The 19,777-nt window shown below is 39.5% G+C and overlaps 1 protein-coding gene across 1 annotated transcript in view; it reads left to right on the top strand.

The window, feature by feature from the left end:
* LOC131065039 (protein CHLOROPLAST J-LIKE DOMAIN 1, chloroplastic) overlaps positions 1 to 19,777 on the top strand; it is a 149,056-nt gene that overhangs the window by 110,570 nt on the left and 18,709 nt on the right. Inside the window, exons 7-8 of the mRNA XM_057999407.2 lie at positions 3,743 to 3,868; positions 4,209 to 4,304. Of these exons, the coding sequence (XP_057855390.2) occupies positions 3,743 to 3,868; positions 4,209 to 4,304 (222 nt within the window). The remainder of the gene's footprint in view (positions 1 to 3,742; positions 3,869 to 4,208; positions 4,305 to 19,777) is intronic.

Raw genomic sequence — 19,777 nt, forward strand, 5'->3', positions numbered from 1 at the left:
TCTAGAAAAGAAAGCTCAAAAGCTCTAAAAAAAGACTGGATTTTGGCTTGAAAAGGCAAGATTTAAAACCCTAAGGCTTAGCCCTAAATCCAGACAACTAACTGACTAACAAAACCCTAAAAACAAAAGCGAAAACAAGCGAAAAACAAGCAAAAAGAGGGGGTCCCCATTTGCGATGGGGCGATGTGTGAAATGGTCACAACAATACCCTGGCTCGACTTGAAGGTTGCACTGTGAAGCATCACCCAATGATCACCTTGACTTGTATGTCACTTGGCTTGCACCTATCTCTTGAGCACCTAGAGCTGAGTAGACCTTAAACTAGTCTGAAGGAAGACTTGATTGTTGCTAGTCTGCTTGACCTGATCACTTTATCACAATCAAAGGCACTACATCTCTCACTAGCAAAAGGTTAATAAATACTAAAGAAACTACTGCTAAGGTAGATGACTAGCCAAAACAACTACGCTAGAAAGCAAATAGTGGGGGTCCTCGTTCGCAATGGGGCGATGTGTGAAAATGTCACAACATATCACTTTTTGGTGTGTTGTGTGAGGGAGATTTCGTCACCACTTTCCTTCTTGTATATATGATGGAGGCCCTTGGGAGATTGATTCAAGTAGCACAGGAAAATGGTCTTTGGAGTGGTATTGTTGTGGCTAAAGGCATGTACACTTTGACTCATCAACAATTCATAGATGATAACATGCCCTTGGGGATTTGGTCCACTGAAGCCAATGCCATCAAAAAAGTTTTATTTGGCTATTGCTTAGACTTCGGTAAATTCATTATGGAAACAAATCTGCAATGTTTTTTACTAACACTCCCTACCTTCTAGGGCAAAATTGCAAGCACTCTACGTTTCAAGGTAGGGTCCCTTCCAAGCAAATATTGTGGTATCCGTTTGTTTATTCGGATAGGATGAGCTTCTTTGTGGTGCAACTTGGAAGATTCAGTACTCTACAAGTTTTCTTTAGGAAGGGAAAGTGGTTGTCTCTTGCTAGCATAATTCTTTTGGTCAAAATGGTCTTGATAGCTGTTCACATATTTTTTCTCTCTATCATGGGGGTCTTGCAAAAGTAGTTGTGAGCATTGAAAGATACATGAGAAACAGCCTTTGGCAAGGGAAAGAGGAAATGATGAACTTCCCTCTTTTGGTTTGGGATATTTTGTGTAAATTCAAAAAGAATGTAATAAATATACGCCCTTACTTTTTTTTTGTATTTGTTTTCTGAATGCTGGTTATGAAGTTTTGGATGATAAACCACAATACAAAAATAGATAATGTTTGGAACAAAGACAAAGAGAATAACACCCAAATGCTCAATATTTGAAATACCCACAACTAGAAATAGCTTTCAGATTTTATATAGAGTTTGGGCAATAATATATCATTCAAACTGGCAATACCCAGATATTCAAATTACATCCAAATGACATTAGAATGCTGCTACAAAATAAGTCTGATATGGGTCTCAAATCAGTAAACTAGACTCTGAAATGATGCCAATAAACACAAGAATAAAGCTTCTACACCTCCAAATTGATAGCATCAACTATGCAAGCCCTAAGCGCCTCCTTTGCAACTCCAACAAGCTCCAAACTGTAGTGTCCAAGTCTACGAGGTCCATGCCCAAGCTAGAGGATGTAGGACCAGCTATTGGGAAGGGCAACCAGCAAATAAGAGTCTGAAATGACCACTTAATCAAATAAACTCCACTTCTTACTCTCACAAATCTGCTCAATAAATTTCCTTTTTAAAAACAGAAGATGCAAATAAAAAATCTCTTCAGATGAAGCCAAAATGTAGCTCCTGAATGAAACTACTAGCAAACCCACCAGGAAAGATCTTTCACTTTCAAAGCAGATGTCCTTTGTGAAGGTTTTTGTCCTCACGAAGCCCTTGGATGAATGAAGTTCAAACCAGTAGAATCCTATTATCAAAAATCTCCAAAATATGAATTTAGAATGAGCTCAAGAGGAGTCTTTATATCCTTTCAAAATCCCATGCCCTATTTAGGGTATTAAAAATATTTTATTTAATTCAAAATCCCGTTATGTTTCCCATGTAGGCATCCTCCTTAGGAGGCCACATCAATTTACTTTTTAAAACATCACCTTATACCACCGAGGTGCCATAATATAAAGTTACTTTATAAAATTAAATAACATTAAGTTAAATACTCAATTTAACTTAATACATTAACGTTATATAAAATAATTCCTCTGGACATTATAAATGCCAAAATAACAACATTAAGTACAATCACTGACTAACACAAAGTGGGACTATTGCCAACTGACCAAGATGGTGCCCAAGCTATCACTTGTAAAAAATAGTAAAATGGACAAATTGTCGGAAACCGCTCTAGAAAGTGTCATAATGCAAATCTTATTAAATCGAGCTCAAAGCAACACCCGTTAATGCCAGATTAGCTGGACTAAACGACAATCAAGTACCTCAAGAGTTCCCTAACTCTAACTCATTAGCCTAGGGGAACCCACTAAACAGGCTAGCGGTCATCAAGCTATTAGTGCTTAGGAAGGGGACATTACAATGAATGTTGGAGTAGGGATGCATTTTGTGTGTGCACAAAACGTAGTGCTCAATGCCAAGTTGGGATGGGGTCTTGTTGCTAGGTCAACAAGGCTAAATGGTGTATAATTTCATAGAAGTACCTAGACAATATGGATAGAGTTAGCATCCTCATGGTGACTAACCCACCCAAATGTCACATACGTGGAACTTCATTTGACATTGAAAACCTCTAATTATAGATTTAAGGGCCTTGCAAGCAGTTTACTGTAGAACTAAGCTAGCTTGATCCAGTGGATTGATCTAACAGGTTCATGCATGGAATTTAAAGGACTGTAAAGATAATGCACGATGACATTTATGTCTTGTTCTCAATTTAAAATTCATCTAGCAATCTTATAGCTACCAAGTACTTCTAAAACACTATTTTTGTGGAGATGTTCTAAATGTATGTAAATAAATATCAACCAATTCCTGGTTGTATTTGAAAAGCTATTATGACAACTGCCACTTTTATTGTTATTCATTACATTATCAATAGAACATGCGAATCTTATTCTTTTGTTACACTATGCTTTTTTAATAATTGTTGTTGTTATGTGTATGCATTATAGTGGACACCGATTGCAGACATAAAGTTAATTTTGACTGAGGCAGATTGCCCAACTCAACATTCATCAAACTATGAAATCTTTGACATGTTAACTATACATGTCGACTAGGGATCACTTGTGAATATGATAGTAACGTTTTGAGGCTTAAAAACCAATATTTTGATATTTTTACCCTTTTGCTTGGTCAGCCGTGAGAAACAATTTTATTTTGGTTTCAACCCATTGTTCATTTGTTCAAGGTTTTGGATTGCTTAGTAACAGAGTTGTAAGCATGATCTCAAGCTGAAGTACCTTTACTGTACGTTTCAAAGCAGCTTATTGTTCTATCACCCCCTTTGATTTGATTTCTGATTCTGGCAGTCCTTCCCTTCAAAACTTAAGCAATTCAGGTTTACTCATTTAGAAGGTGGTATTTATAATGAAGGTATGAGGTTTAGCATCGTTAACTTTGATTACTGGTTGATTATTCACATGAATAAGATAATAAAGCTATACGTCTCATTTTTAATATTATGCTTGTGTTGTCCAACCAAACGTTTTTAATATTTTTCAATTATAGACACTAATATATAGTATTTTTTGGCATCTACAGACAGGTTGGATAATGTATGCTCGTTCAGCAGATTATAAGCCATTACAGTTTTTAATATTTGGATACATCTTTAGGATGTTCGAGAAATTAAAATCTTTCGAGCAACCATCAATACCATCAACCACTGTATGTATGTTTTGGTTGGAGAGATGACATTTTATTTATCTTTCTTTTTACCAAAGAAATTTTTGTACACTGCTTATTTGGGTTGATGCAAAAATGTTTCCTTATTGTTTTCATGATTATGGCTCATTTGAAGTTATATTAGATTGAGAGATCTTCTCAATTCCTCAGTTTTTTCATTCCTTTTTACATCTACTAAATCAAAATGTCAAATAAGAAAGGCACTGTGCTTATTGGTTTTTCCTTTTTTATTTAAGTTGCCTGTGCACTAGCATGTTGTTATCAGTGAATTTCATTCAAAATATTTAATATATCTATATATACATGCAATTCTGAGTTTCAGGAGGAATTAGAAGATGAGAGCCAAAGTGTTCGGACAGGAAAGCGTTTATTGCGTAGTCTTGCACTAGTCTTTGGGTGTGTTGCTGTTTCATCATTGGTAAGCAATTCTTATTGGATTCGTATGAAATTTATTTGTGGATACCCTTGATTTAATTGCAATTATAAACTCACACAAACTTAAAGCATTTAATGATAGAAAATAGCAGGACACCTTGACTGAAGGCTGCTATTTGAATTCAGTTACTAATGCTTTTGTTTACAATAATTTCAGAGGTTGTAATCACTGTTCCATTTAAAATTTTTGTAGAATGATATGTGTTTTGATCTCAAGGCTCATCTTCATGTGTCGAAAAAGGTACCCATTACAATCTTGAAGACTGCATGGTTAGCCAGTGGGACTGTATGAATTGAGAGTTAACTAAAGAAAATTTCCCCCTTGGTTGCTATATGCCAATACAACAATTGCAGAATGCAGATAAAAGGATAATGGTTGGGCTTGGAACTACAAGTTAAAACTATTATAAGTCTCCAGCAGTGTACCAGAGATGGGGATATGAAAATTGAGGGGCATGTTTTGGGCATGGTTATGAGCAGTGACGCGAAAGAGGCTTGTTAAATGGTTCAGGATTGGAAGAAACAAAGGCTGCAAGTGCAACTTAAAAGTTTGTAAAGGTGTCAGATGAGACAGTCCACCGTGCTGAGCAGAGGAGTCTAGTGTGGGCACATACCATACTATTTTACTGGAAAAAGAAAGCTTTACAGGCTGAGAGACATGCCAGAACAAAAGTAACAGTTGACAGCAACTGTATTATTTACAACAATATCTTCTTTGATTTTATCTCTGTAGCGTGTAAGAATTTAGCATATGACTTTTTTTTACAAGAGGGCAAACTATAGTAATTAGACTCCAACTTGATTTGGACTTGTTGAACACATTTTTTGACTAAAACTCAGAATAAAAATCTCAGCGCACTATGACTTGGAAACTTAAAAAAAGGGAGATGCTTTTGATATTAGCAGAAAGCCTATGTGCTAAATGTTATGTTACACCAAGATTCTGGGACAGGGGTGGTAGGGGAGGGCGATACATGTTTCCAAGATGAATTTTTTGGGAGGCCATGTCTTAGGAGATGGCTATAAAAAATATAGGTAAGATTAAAAAAATATAAAAAATATAATTTTTAAAAAATATTCATACGATAACATTGATAAGACATTCATTAGATGCAATATAGAACCTTAATACATAGCATTAGAGTCGAATTCAGATTTCGCTTGAGAGTTGACAAATAAATTAACAAAATTTATTGCTTTCATGATGAACGTGCATATGTATTATATAAAAACTACAAAGAAATGCCCAACAGTTGCAAGTTTCAACTACAAAATGACAAAAACAGAGAAACTATGCTACTGTCCCTAATCAGCATCTGCTAACTCCGTATCAAAACTGGAGTTTGAGTCCAAGTCACTACCACTTTGATGGATTGCCACATTTAATGGAACCCCAGTGAACTCTTCTTGTGTTTGGTCCTCATCATTGGGAGGCAAGTCCTTTTTCTCTTGATTGACTATATGAAGTTGTAAGTGGGGTCAGTAGGGGTTTGGGTGTTGTATCCCCAAAGTGGTTGAGGGGCAATGTGTCTCGTAGGGGTCTAGGGCAGTGCCTCCAAGCATGCTTCTTGTCATGATACAGGGCAGGGCCCTTGTGTTCATTCCCAAATTAAAAGCCTAAAGATTACTTAAACCTTCAAGTCATTTGCCATTTTTCATAATTTTATCACTTTTAAGTTAATGATGTAGTTTCAATGCTCTCATGCCTTCTTCTCATTGCTTTTCTCTTCTCTTCTCACGACAGTTCTTCTTTCTCTTAATGGAAAATAGAAAAATGATTTTTTTTAAAGCCGTTATTTAGGTTTAGGGTGGGTATAAAGGGGTAATACAGTCCTTGTGGGGGTCCTATTTTTTAGATGCCTTTAATAGAATAAAATACCAAAGGTACTTCACCCTCTCTTGATCAAAATCACCTTAGATGCTAAATGTATGATCAACCAAGACGACTCCAAGGTTTCTATCGTCAAGTCTTGACACGTGGGTAACTCAATGGCTAATGTGATTTGCTGTGTGCACAAAGGGACTTGCACAATTGTTCTAATCAAACCAAATCTTCATAAATGAAAATATATTTGCCATGGTTCTGAAATAACTTATGATTCAGCAAGATGAGGACTTGATCTTATCTCTAACGAAGATTTTTAAATAAAATGCAAAAGGAAAGGGTTTAGGAACTCTATTCTAATGCTAGAATGCAAGAGATAGTGAATGATTCTATGAAATTCAATTAGGCTTAGTTTTGTCATCAACGAACAACTCTACAAAGCTTAGTGCAATCTTCTTAGGTATTAATAGATATTCAAATTTATACCTACAACACTAACACCTTCCATTTGACGCATATCAATGAGTAAGCAAAAATCGAAGTTAAGCTTAGATCAAATTCTAGTTGACCACACAAGGCAAATTTACAATCAGCAAATAGCTAGTGGTATGGATAAACAAATTTCATATAGATCCATTCTACAATTTCTTCATTCAACTAAAATACTTAAAGCAAAATTCTAAACTAAATTGAGGATTAAAGAAACACATAATGCTCCAAGAACTCATAATAATCACCCAAGTTCAATGATTCAATTAAATTTTGGCAGCATCAAAGCAACAATTCTCAAAATCTCTCCTTTACAAATGAGAGGAGAAGGGGTTTATATAGAGTCTCAAATGAAATGAATGGCCAAGGAATCAAGGGCCAAGATCATGCTAACACAACCCTAATTAGGATTTCTAGCAAAAAATGGATTCTTATCCATATCACAAAGCTCGAGGAATGAGGTCCAATGAGATGCCGCCTAGTCATCAAGCAAGCTGTCTTCTAGAAGATTCTTTCCTCTATCAGTCTCTTTGGCTGCATATTCAACGAATCTAGACAAGACTGAATTGAGCTCTTCCATTGTGACACTTGGCAAACTATCCTGCCGCAATTTGGTGTATGCTTTTGCAAGTTGTTGATGAAGATGATAAGGCAGACCCACACGAAACTTCATGGCGCACACCTTTTTCATTATTTTTTGCAGGAACTTGTCTTTATTATTTTTGTGAAAATGAAGGGAAATTTGCAAGTGGCGAGAAAAAAAAAAAAAAGAAGGAAATTTTACAAGTTGGAAAAATTTAAAAGAATGTTTTTTTAAGGGTTTTTTTTTTGAAGTCCCGAAGAATTAAAGGGGGACTCGTTCATAGTAAGTCCGTACGAACTGAAAGACAGAGATCCGTACGGATTCCACAAGTAAAGGAAATACCGTATGGTTAATAAATAACACTGCACGGATCTCAGAAGAAAAATCCGTACGAAAATTAGAGTACGGGAAGGAGTGCCAACAAAGGAAAGAATCCGTACGTTTTATAGGCAGAGGCCCATACGTATCAAGGAAAAGCGAATTCCGTACGGAATCTGGTACAGTGGGGAGGCAAACCTTCCATACGGAAATAAAAAACAGTGAAGGGAAAAGTCCGCACGAAATTAAAGTGGCAAGGTGGAACAAAACCGTATGGAATTTTTTTGGCGATAGTGCCAAAGATTTCTATATGGAAAGTGGAGAACCGAAATTCCGTACGGAATTCAGACGCAAAGTCCGTACGACCTTCGCCAGTAACTGGATTTGGTGTGACAAATTCCGTACGAACCAAGGGGCTGCCAGAGTCAAGAAAAAGTCCGTACGGATTCAGGGGTGCCAAAGGAAAACAAGGGGAATAAGAGATCGCAATCGGAAGAAAGAACATGTGAAGGTGCCCGGGAGAGGAAAGATATAAGTTTGGAAAAAAAAAAATCATTTGATGGCGTCTAGCACTAGGCAGTTGAAAAAACTGGATTGGAGGAGACTACAGGATTCAGAGAAGACAACCAGGAAACCGTCTACAGACTGTCCTATGGATAAAGGGAAGGTTGTTGTACCGGATACAGGCAAGAAAGAAAGGCAGCCGAAAGTCACAGCGGACACAATCACTTTCGAGGGGTTGAACGGCAATGTGTGCAGGCAATGGTGGTTGGAGGCGCAGTCCCCATATGACATTTTGGTGAAAACACAATTAGGAAGGGCACGGGTGCATTGGGCCATTCAAATGTCGATATTCGCCATTTGGGATTTTGAGCCTTGCTTGCGCATGATGATAAAATCTTATAATGATGAGTTGCACACCTCCTCGTTCAAGTACCAGCACACAGATGTTACCGTGTCTTTTGCTCCAGATGACTTTGCCAGGGTTTTTGGCATTCCTAACGAAGGGAAGAAGGTGGACAAGCATGCGATGAAGATGTCCGCCGAGAGGAAAAATCAGCTGCTACAACAAATATGTCGGGATAAACTGACCAGAGTAGAGTGGGATAGGATTACGGCACCCAACGGGCGAGGACTGAAAAAATCTTACATAGTACCTGGTGCATGGCAGTGCTTGCTCGACTTGATAAAGAGCCGTCTCACAGGAGCCAGTAGGGCCTTCGACACAGCCATGCTGATGATTGCATTGATGAACGGGCTCCGAAATGGGACGCTGTACAACTGGGCTATTGTGCTATCAGACCGCATTCATGAGTTCCTCACACTGAAGCACAAGGCATTCTATATGCCCCACCACGCCATTGGGTTATTCTTGGATGCAGTCCGTATACAGGTGCTGGAAGAAAGGCAAGGGTGGCAGCCGCGGGACAACATTGACCCTACCGTGCCCTCCATTTTTTACTGGACTCATTTGGATACACACACAGGGGATGCACCATCTAGTAGGAAGCGGAAGCCCCAGATTCAGGTAGTCTCTGCTAGCGAGTCGGATTCGGCCACCGAGAGTAGTTCAAGGGCGGAGTCGGAGGAGACATCTTCTTGATGTTCGGGTGGTGATACCGGATTTCGCGTCTCACACATGGAGGTACCGTATCTAGAGTTGCGTACGGAAGAAGGTGCAGGTGGTACGGTTGCCCTCGGCTAGATACCGAAGGGGACACGGGGACTGCCATGAGGAAGAGTGGTCCGACCTACAGGTGTTCAGACTGGGAGGCTAGTATATGCACCCGCTATGTTGACTACAGATGGGACTGTGACACCATTACCAGCAACAGGAGTGACAGTGGGAGCCATATCAGCAATCCCTGTGTCGGGGTTTGGCCAGCTGCATCCTCGTCCCTCCCTTGGGCAGATTTCACAGGTCCCTAGTAGCAGTGTAGTTCAGCCGAGGGACACATCCCTTATTTGGACAGAGCCAGTGGATGGAGGTGAAGAGATCAGGTTAGACAGGGGTGACGTTGAGGGAGATGATACAGACTCATGGTTGGAGCAATACTCAGCGCAACCAAAAGCCCCATTAGGACCCCCACCTGCCACACGTCACCATCAGGAGGTGGTTGATTTAGAGGGCAGTGACTCTCCTCATGAGATGCGTGCTCAGGGGGAACCTACGGACCTACTCCAGCACATGGGTGGTGCGGAGGATACGGTGCCACAGGTAGACATTCCGATGCCTGGTTCTACAAAAAACCAGCCCATTGCCTTGACTCAGTTTTTGGGAGCAGTAGAGAGTGAGGCACGCAGACTTTTGGCCTTGACGGAGGAAGGGACCCTAGGGCAGCCAGCGTTGGAGGGTCTCCTGGCATTTGCTACCGGAGGAGTTGCTGAGGTGTTTCAGCGGTGCTTTGTTGACAGAGGATGGCCTCGCGTGGATCTTCCTGTGATGTTGGAGGAGTGGCAACACCCTGGACAGACTGGAGAGAGTTAGGTGCAAAGCCTACTCAGGAGGATCGAGCAGGCCATACAGGATAGTCATTTGGCACATCGTCGTGCTTAGCAGGATGCAGATATCACTAGGGAGACACTGGAGTTGGAGTTGGCTCAGCAGAGAGCCCGGACAGGGAGTATGGAGGAGGAGTTGGCTCGTGTCCGTGCCGAGTTAGCAGCAGCCTCAGCTGCATGGGTGGCCGATAGGGCTTTGTTGGAGGCTAGTCTGAGTAGTACGAGGGCAGAGCTGGATAAGAAGCATACTGAGTTGATGGAGGCCGTATTCAGAGTGCAACGGTCTCGGGAGCGCCAGCTGGTGGTTGAGAGGGATCTTCGCCACCGCATAGAGCAGGTGTTGCAGCTCCGGGAGCAGTTGGCCTCTTCCTCATCCACGAGACCATCAGGGACGCCATCTCTACCCCAATCCTAGTAATTTGTTGTTTTGGGGTTTCAGTTTTGCTTGTACATCATTCCCATTTTGGTTGTCTGTCGTTCGGAGACGATGTTTCTTTTTGGGGGGGATGATGTTGTCGGGTAATTAAGCATTAAGGTAAACTGTGTTAGCGTCGGCAGTTAACCCGTCGGTTGTTGACTGTTGGTACCGGGTAACTGACCAGACTCCTTTATATTGTATTTGTTCCTAGTCTTTGGATAGGCTATTGTAGTCGAACATATTGCTATCATTGTATGTACTGGCTTACCATGAATCAATAGAACACTTGTGAGTTCCATATATTCTGTGTACTTCTGTCATTTATGCAATGTCTTTACCTGACACCCTATGGGGAAAACAACCCTTGAAAGTAAAAAAAAAAATTCATTTTCTCTTTCAATCCCTCCAAATTCAAAATTTTATTGATAAGACTCTAGCCCTTGAAAGTAAACAAACTTCATTTTCTTTTTCAATCCCTCCAAATTCAAGCTACTAGAAGTGTGGACATCTTGTCCCAATAATTCCTCAATTAAGATTGTTCCTTCCATTTCCATGCACTCATCTCTCGCATGATCAAACACTGATTTCCTCATTTCCAAGGAACAATACCATCCATGGAAATCATACACATTTCCCTCTTGAATTACTCTCTCTTGGATTAATGTACTTCAACACCTTGAGGCGAGGAATAGTGTTGTCTTGGATTGGTTGAAACTCTTCCCACACTACCTCCAAGCATCGTATCCTGTTTATGAGTAATGTTGTCCTATCGTAGGCTTGGACAAATTGGACTAGGAAGTCCTCTGCTTGCTTCAAAATATCTTCTATCCATTTTCCAGCCTCTTGATATCATTGTCTCATGATCATTAAGTGACCATTGAGCAATAGCGATGGGTGGAAAAAATGTAGGATCCTCACGCCTTAGGGGATTCAACAACCCCTCAATGTACTCCTTGAGTTTCCTGTTCTCTATTTCTAACATTTCCTTCTCTTCAACTTTGTTTAATTGTGCCTCAATAGCCTTGGTGGAATCATTCAGCTCTTGAAACTCTTGTTGTTTTGTGGATGGTCCAAGATCAATTGTTGTAACCTGATAGTCCATGGGAGTGATGTCATCTCTAGGCTTGTCCACTGCTGGGACATCCACTTGCAAAATGCGGGATCCTGAATCATCTCTAGTAATTTTAGAGAACTTCTTTACCTTCTTTTCTTTAGCCTTACCAATCCGGGCTAAGAAGTCATCTATATCTTCAATGGGTTGCATTTCTCCAACTTTATTCTTTTACATACTATTCATCAACCAATCACGAATTGTAGATTTAAAATTTAATTCCATCTTCAAGCTGATGATGATCATCAATTCCTCTCAAGGCAGAAATTATCTCTTCATCTACTCTCCTGTTACTGAGGTCCTCCACATCATTTCCTAAATGGACCTCAAGCTGGATGGTTCGAGATCTTGGTTGCTGTTCTTTATCTTCATGTGGTGCTGATTGAGCTGATGCATGCTTATCCTGTTCATTATCTGGTAGGATTTCCATGTTAGAACCTTGTTCGAATTCTTTGTCTGTTGGTATTTTGGTTATGTTGATATGGTTTTGTCATTGATGTCAACACCTTTACCACTTATCAACTCTGGCACTTTGGAGGATTGGCAATGTTCACCGGCAAGCAAGTGACTTTATGCACAGTCACCAGTATCTTGTACACCGACAGGATATATTGTTCACCGACACTTGGAATGGCATGGAAAACATCTGGTTATGTCGAAGACATCGTTTGGACACTTTGTCTTGGAGATTTGTCCATTGACATATTTGTATTTGCATATTTGTTGTTACCGGCAAATAGGTCTAGAATAAGCACCGACAGGCTTATCTATTCCAGATCAGCACGACAGGCTTTGGAGATGATTTTGTTGTTATTGTAAATGCATTAAGCCGACATCTTGAATTGGATATTGATTCACTTGTAATTATTTTATTGTAATATCTTTTAGAGCCGACCTACTAAAATTGGTCTTAGGTTATGGTATATATGTAAGATCTTATTTGTAAGATCGATATGCGATTAGGAAAAGAAATTGGAAGTAGGTATATGCGAGAATAAGCAAAGCTATACACGCAGACATCATTTGAAGGTGAAGCAAGTTTTTTGTGAAAGCAATCAGAACTACATCGGTACTGAATCTAGCATATGAAGATGCTATTTTAAGCAGTACATCATTATTGGATTTAACCATCCAATTGTAGTCAGTGTGACTCCTATTTGTGTTTGAGCAGTGAGCTCTAGGCGCTTGGCCTTTCTGCATGTGCAGACCCCATTTGTATACACATACTATCTGCAGTAGTATCATCTGATTGTGGGTAAGGTTTCCCACCATGGTTTTCCCCTTATTGGGTTTCCACGTACAAACATAGGTGTTATGTGTTGTGGATGTTATTGTCTTTCTGTTTCATGCATTAATCTTTACCGGTACTGTAATTAACTGATAAACTGTCTACCGGCATAAAGTTTGGTTTACTGATATTAAGCATTAAGGTTGGTTAAGTTGTTTTATGTTTGAATTTATTTGACAACTGATTCACCCCCCCCCCCCTCTCAGTTTTCTCCGGGACCTAACATTGTCTTCCTTCGGCATGTCAATCCTTAATGGTTGAGGAACTTGTTGTGAGGTACTCACACATCGCCCCATTACTATTAGGGACCCCCACTTTTTTCCTACTTGCTAGGATAGTGTTAGAGTCCTTAGCTATTAGCCTTTGCATTAGAGGGGTATAGGTGGTCAAAAGGCCAGCAGTCAGGTGGATACCGTTGTAATGAGTGAGTTAGAACCTTCACTTCATGTACATACCCTCAGGGGTGTACTTCATGACCATCACCCTTGGAGCGAATTCCCTTAAAAAGCCTTATTTGAATGTGAATTAGAGCATTTGAATGAAGATAGTGAGCATGGTTTTGATTATAGATCACCTCTTCTTTGGAGCAAAGTTTACTTCATGAGCTCCTTGATAGGGACGAAGTTTGCATTTTAGGCCTTCATAGGGAAAGTTTGACATGTTCTTGTAGTTGAAAGCTTGAGAAACCTAAGGATTGAGATGATTAAACAATGAAGTGATTGGAGAAAGAGTTTGTTTTGGTTTGAAATTCAGTTCATCTTCAAGCATATGAGTGAACTTCACAAACTAAGCTAGGGGAGCGAATTTTTTCTACTTCATGATTTAAAGAACATTAGCGAACTTCATCAACTCAAGCACATGAGCAAACTTCATGAACTGAAGCATATGAGTGAACTTCACAAACTGAGCAGGATGAGTGAACTTCATGTTTGGAGGGAGATGAGCGAAATTCATGTTGGAAGTAGAGGAGCGAAGGATATTTGAGAGCATTTACCTTGAGTTGATTCAATTTGGAGCAAACTTCATATTCAAACACCCAAAAACGGACTTCACAAATTGGAGGAGATGAGCGGACTTCACAAATTGGAGGAGGTGAGCGAATTTCACAAATTGGAGCATTAATGAGCGAATTTCACAAATTGGAGCATTAATGAGCGAACTTCAAGAATCAAGGTATATGAGCGAACTTCACAAATCAAGCTACATGAACAAACTTCAAGAATCAAGGTACATGAGCGAACTTCACAAATCAAGGTACATGAGTGAACTTCAAGAACCAAGGTACATGAGCAAACTTCAAGAATCAGCATACAAGAGCGAACTTCATAAATGCACAGAGGGGAGCGAACTTCATGTTTTGAGCTTCAAGAGCGAATTTCAAGTGTAAAAGTTATGGAGTGAGCTCAACTCCATGTGTTCCTAATTGAAGGGGAATTTGCAAGATTGATTACAAGACGACTACCTTGAACTGATTTGATGTTTGGAAAGGGTCATTTAGAGTTGAGAAGATGACAGGTGAAAGTTCAAAAATCACTTCATGTGAAGCAAGGTCAAGGCGAACTTCATGAGCAGGGGTTTGGGAGTGAACTTCATGTGCTCCACTCTCTAGGAGTGAAAACAACTTCAATAACTCCTTCATGAGAGCGAATTCTCTCTAAATCCTCTTATTAAACTTGCATACCACATGAAATCACATAATTACATCAAACTAGGAGGTTATATAGAAGGTATATCATGTGTGTTTGATGCTCATTTTTTTGTTTTGCAGGAGATGAAGAAAGATATCAAGGGGATCTCATTGGAGGAGGATTGAAACAAGCCTCTCAAGGATCAAATTTCAACATCAAGATTAAGATATAAGGAAGATACCTTCGAGGGAACTTCATAGACAAGCACAAGAAGTATTCATTTACACAAAGACATGATCCACAACACCAACAACATGAAGGAAGTCACAAAGAAGGACTTCCAAAGCAGAGAAGCAGTTGTGCCATCAAGAGTTCGTTCCAAGGCAATATCAATACTTCAAAACTAAGAGTATATCTTGCCCCTCCATGATTGAAGTCCTCAAGAGGATAGTTTTAGAAGAATTAATCAAAGTTAGAAGATCATCATCATCACCGCTGAAGCTAGATAATGTTGAGTATCAAGAAATATTCCTTCATGATGATGAATCCAGTCTACAAGTGCAAGATTGAAGTGGCATCCCAATCATCACTCACAAAATCAAGGAGTTTCGCATCAGCACGTCTTGATTCAATGTACTTGACTCGCCCATGATGGCACAAACTTTGAGGCACCTACCCTTATTATCTATTGGTTATGCTAAGATGTTGTAATTATTTCATTGGCCAAATTGAGTTTGTTGTAACAAACCCTAATTAGGGTTTTCATTGTAAAATCTTGGCCGTTGATGGAGATTTGATCTTGACCGTTCATTGTAATGAGCTCTCATATAAAGCTCAAGCTCCTCATTTTGTAAAGGTTAATAGTTAATAAATAGTGAGTAGTGAATAGTTAGTAGTAGGAGAAGAATAGAATAGTGAGTTAGAATAGAAGTTAGATTAGGAGAAGGCAAAGATCGTTGTCAAAGCATTGTTGTAAAGAACAATTGATTTCATTGAAGTTATGGTGAATTTGATTTGTTGCTTCAACAACTTGCGTGGTCTTTACTTCTGAATGTATTTTCATGTTGATTAGATTGGATGGAGGAAATTGTTGAATGCATTTGTGTAGAATCCGTTTAGTCCATACCACTAACCTCTTGCTGATTGTAAGTGCGCCTTGCGTGGTCAACTGGAATGATATGAGCTTAACTTCAGGTTGTTATGCGTCCATTGTTTATGCATTAACTTGAATGGTGAGCAATGTTTGATGGTAATGATTTGAACATCTTTGAAATGTCCTTAGAAGATTGCATTGAGCTTGTGTCAAATTGTTCAAGTTGATGTTGAAACCTCGCCCAGTAGGATTGTATTTGATCATTCACCTATCTTCTCACATTCTAGGTCTTAGAATAGAACTCCTCAACCCTTCATTTTTTGCCCTTTTTTCAAATTCAAGCTAGTTTAGGACAGAAAAGCATCACAAGATTACAACATCAGATGATCGAGTTCCAGCGATTCAAGCATTTGACAATTCAACGTAAGTCCCCTGGTGATACCAGCAATCACATCAACCAACCGTGCTTATCCACACGTCAAGACCTGGCATTTATGAACCTTGGAGTTGTCTCAAGTGATCCTTAAGCCAATCTTCAGCGTTTGAGAAGCTTTGTTCAAGAGAGGATAAGATACTTTTGGGTATTTTATTATGTGTTCGCATGTGTGTAAAAAACACATCAATAGAACTCATGGTAGACTAAGGGGTGTTGGATTTGTGCTTCTTGTGTTTGGATTCTTGACTGGCAATTTCCTTACCCTTTGCTTGCGTTCCTTCAGCTATACTCTTTCTTCTCTTAGAAGGTGTTCTCACGGGAGAAAGCTACCTCTTTCACCATCTTGCACAAGTGGCCGGCGTCTTTCATCCTCACATGTTCGCTTTTGATGGTGCGGATAATTCTGTCCATATTATTCTATTTTCCCGTTTGGACCTTATGGGGGAGGCTGCCTCATTCACCAATAGAGCCGCTTGGATACGATTGCTAGAGGGTACACACTATCTTCTACCTTGCTTGAAAGGGCTCACTTTTCATTTTCTCATAGGTCAAAGTGGTACTCTGGCTCCTTAGCTTGTTGATTTGTTTGCCTACCCATTCTTTGGAGCAATCATTCACTTCTCTCATCAAAATGTTCAAGTCCACCCTTTCGGGTTGTGACCAATCAGGTGATGGAATCAGCTTGTCTTTCTCCTTCCCATATTGAGGATGAATATGATTCCCATCGTCTTTCACTTGGTCAAGAATTGAGAAGAAGTTACACTTCCTTATGAAGTCCACTAACATTTGAGACCACATCCTTCTCCTAACTCTGAACTCATTTGTAAGATTTGCCCAGTAGTCCTCGATGTCAACTTTGTGTGTAAACTTTTCTCCTTTGGCTATTAAAATCCTCTAAAATGGATCAAAACGGTTTCTAGTCTTGTATATTCCAAGATGGAAAATTTCTAATTCTTCATTAACTGTATCTGTTGTTGTCGTGGTGGGGCATATCTCCATAATTTTCCGAAGTGTGATAGGAAAAGTTATACCTTGCCTATGCTTTTCTTTTTGAATGCAATCAAACTCAGATAGCTGGCTCACTACCTAAAGCAACACCATCTTGTCAGTCGGATACTTGGGAAGCTTGCAAGGTTCAGAGGTGAATCCTTGGATCCTTAGGTGTGTGAAGGTAGGGAATTGGATAAGCCATGATCCATATTTTCCTACTAATGACATTGCCTCCTTGGACAACCTCTTATGTACACCTTGTAGCAATAGTGTGGGGTACATGGTGAATGTATCATTCACCCTTCTATACTGTTCTTTCTCATGTATGTGGAGTTGCGGATAGCATTCATACACCTTATGTTGACCTTACTTGTTCTCGACTTCACCCTTGCATATTAGTCCTTTGTATTTGATATGCCTTGCTAGCATGTAGACTAAGTAAGAAGTCATGTAGAAAGACTTCATTCTCTCCAAATTTCTCAACTATATATCCAAGTTATCACTTATGATCTTTGCCCAATTTATCATTACTGTTCCAGCTGATATCTCCTCAATAAAATAAAACATCCATGTCTCAAATAAAACTCCTTGAGGTGCTCCCATGATCCTGTTAAGTAGGAAGATCATATCACTAAACTCTTATTTGAAATCTGAACTTAGGAGTTACTTTGGTAGCTTGGAATGGTGATGCCTGGTTTCAAGGACTCACTCATTGTTAACGAGAGTCATACATGCATCTGGTCCCTTCTCGAACATAGCTCAGGCATCCTCCTTTGTCCTTGTTTGCATCCCTTGGTAATTGGGAATCCTAAATGCTTCTCTTACTACATCTTCGGTGAGAAATGCAAGCACCAACCCCTTAGGTGTTCAAATTGTTTTTGACTGTGGGTCATAGTGCCTAGCACACTCAACCATGAGCTCATTACATTGTATTGTTGATGGAAATGCAGCTGCGTGGTAAATTCCACTCTTCATTATGTTGACTGCTAAAGGAGAGGGTAGTTGGTTCTTTGTTTCATACATCCATCGTTTCATCTCTTTCCCATCCAGGTACTCCATGTTGGTGTCTCCAACCTTCTTTCATTCGGAAGATATCTGAGACTCCAAGTAGTATCCCTCAAGTACTTTCTTTGACTAGATCTTCGTTGCAGCTATCCCCGCTTTTGATATGGTACCTTTATGAAGCGAGAAGTCAATAAACTTGAACAAATAATTTTCCACAATTAACTGGGGTTCTGATTTTAATTGATTTTCAGACTTATTAGCTCTCTAAAATCAGAAAATTGAAACTATGCAATGCTGGTTCTGGAAAATACAAAGGTTCTGATCTAAATCTGGAAATTTCGCCTTAAAGAAACTGATTTTCAGACTTATGAAAGGTCTGATTATAATTTGTAAGTCCGAGAATATCCTTCAACTCAGAATTATGAATGATGTTGCAACCAAACTCACTGTCCTGGTGTGAAAGGTCTGAAAAATGTCTGAAAATCGTGTCTTATCAGCTGAATGCTATCCCTTTCCTTGTGCTATTCATGTGGTTGATACGATTTGCATTTGTTTTGGCTGGAAATGATACGTTGTCCCCTTGAAGTGATAGCTGGAAATGATGTCTTAAGCTGGTAATGTCGCTTCCCTTTATATGTTACAAAACACCTTTAATGGTGGCGCCATTGATGCCTTAGGCAAATGTCGCAGCTCTTACTCTCTTCTTGCTGACCTAGGCGATTCTGATCTCCTTCCCTTCCAGCTCACTTGACCTTGAATCGGTGACTTAATGATTATTATATTGCTTGCTGGCATGTGTTTTATTCAGCATTTCACCTTTTGTTTTCACCACACAGCGAATGTGGGACAAATAAATTATTCTACTAGCAAAGTGAGGAAAAACGATATGCATTGGGACACTAAATTTCAGTTACATTTCCCTTTATTTTGTCCACCAAATGAAATGGTGGAAAATCAATCTTCATCTGGACTAATTTGTCCTTAAAATGCTCACTCAAATTTGATCTCATGCCCCTTTGGTGGAAAATTGATGCTCATTGGGACACTTAGTTTTGGTCAATTCTTTGTAATTCAGCCCCGAGTGGAAAATCAACCTCCATCAAGACACTATATCCATGTTATTTTTGCATCATTTGATCCTTTATTCTCCAAGTGGAAAATCGATCCTCATCAGGACTCATCATTTTTGCTTAATTTGTCTTGTTTTGGTCCCTTTTCCCTCAAGTGGAAAATCATGGGTCATGAGGACTTTCACATTCCTTGTACATTTTCACCTTGTAAGCCCAGTGGAAAAACGACCTCCATTGGGACTCTTAGTTTCCTTTGTTTTGTCCCTAGTGGAAATTCTTCAGTCATCGGGACTTTCCACGATGGCATCTTGATTTTCTTGTAAACTAAGTCTTGGAGTGGAAATTCGACCTCCATCAGGACTTTGCTTGTCCTTAACATTAAATAGGTAATTTGAGGCTCGAAATGGATTGGAAAAACATCCTCCTTCCAGACTTTTTGAATTTTCATCTTGATTTCAAAGTGGAGAAATGCTTTCCATTGAGACTTTTGTTGATTTAACTTAACTGCTCAGTGGAAAAATGTCCCCCATCAGGACTTAGTTGATTTTCATGCCTTTTAAGTCCAAACTCACCCAATTTCATCAATTCATGCAGTGGAGATTCTATTCTCTTTGAGACTTTGTGAATTTTCCCAAGTTTTCAAGTGTGGAAAATCGAAGTCCATCGGGACTTTGTGCATTTTTGGGTTCATTTCACCTCT

The sequence above is a fragment of the Cryptomeria japonica genome, chromosome 11, assembly GCF_030272615.1.
Source record: "Cryptomeria japonica chromosome 11, Sugi_1.0, whole genome shotgun sequence".
In the NCBI taxonomy this organism is placed as follows: Eukaryota; Viridiplantae; Streptophyta; class Pinopsida; order Cupressales; family Cupressaceae; genus Cryptomeria; species Cryptomeria japonica.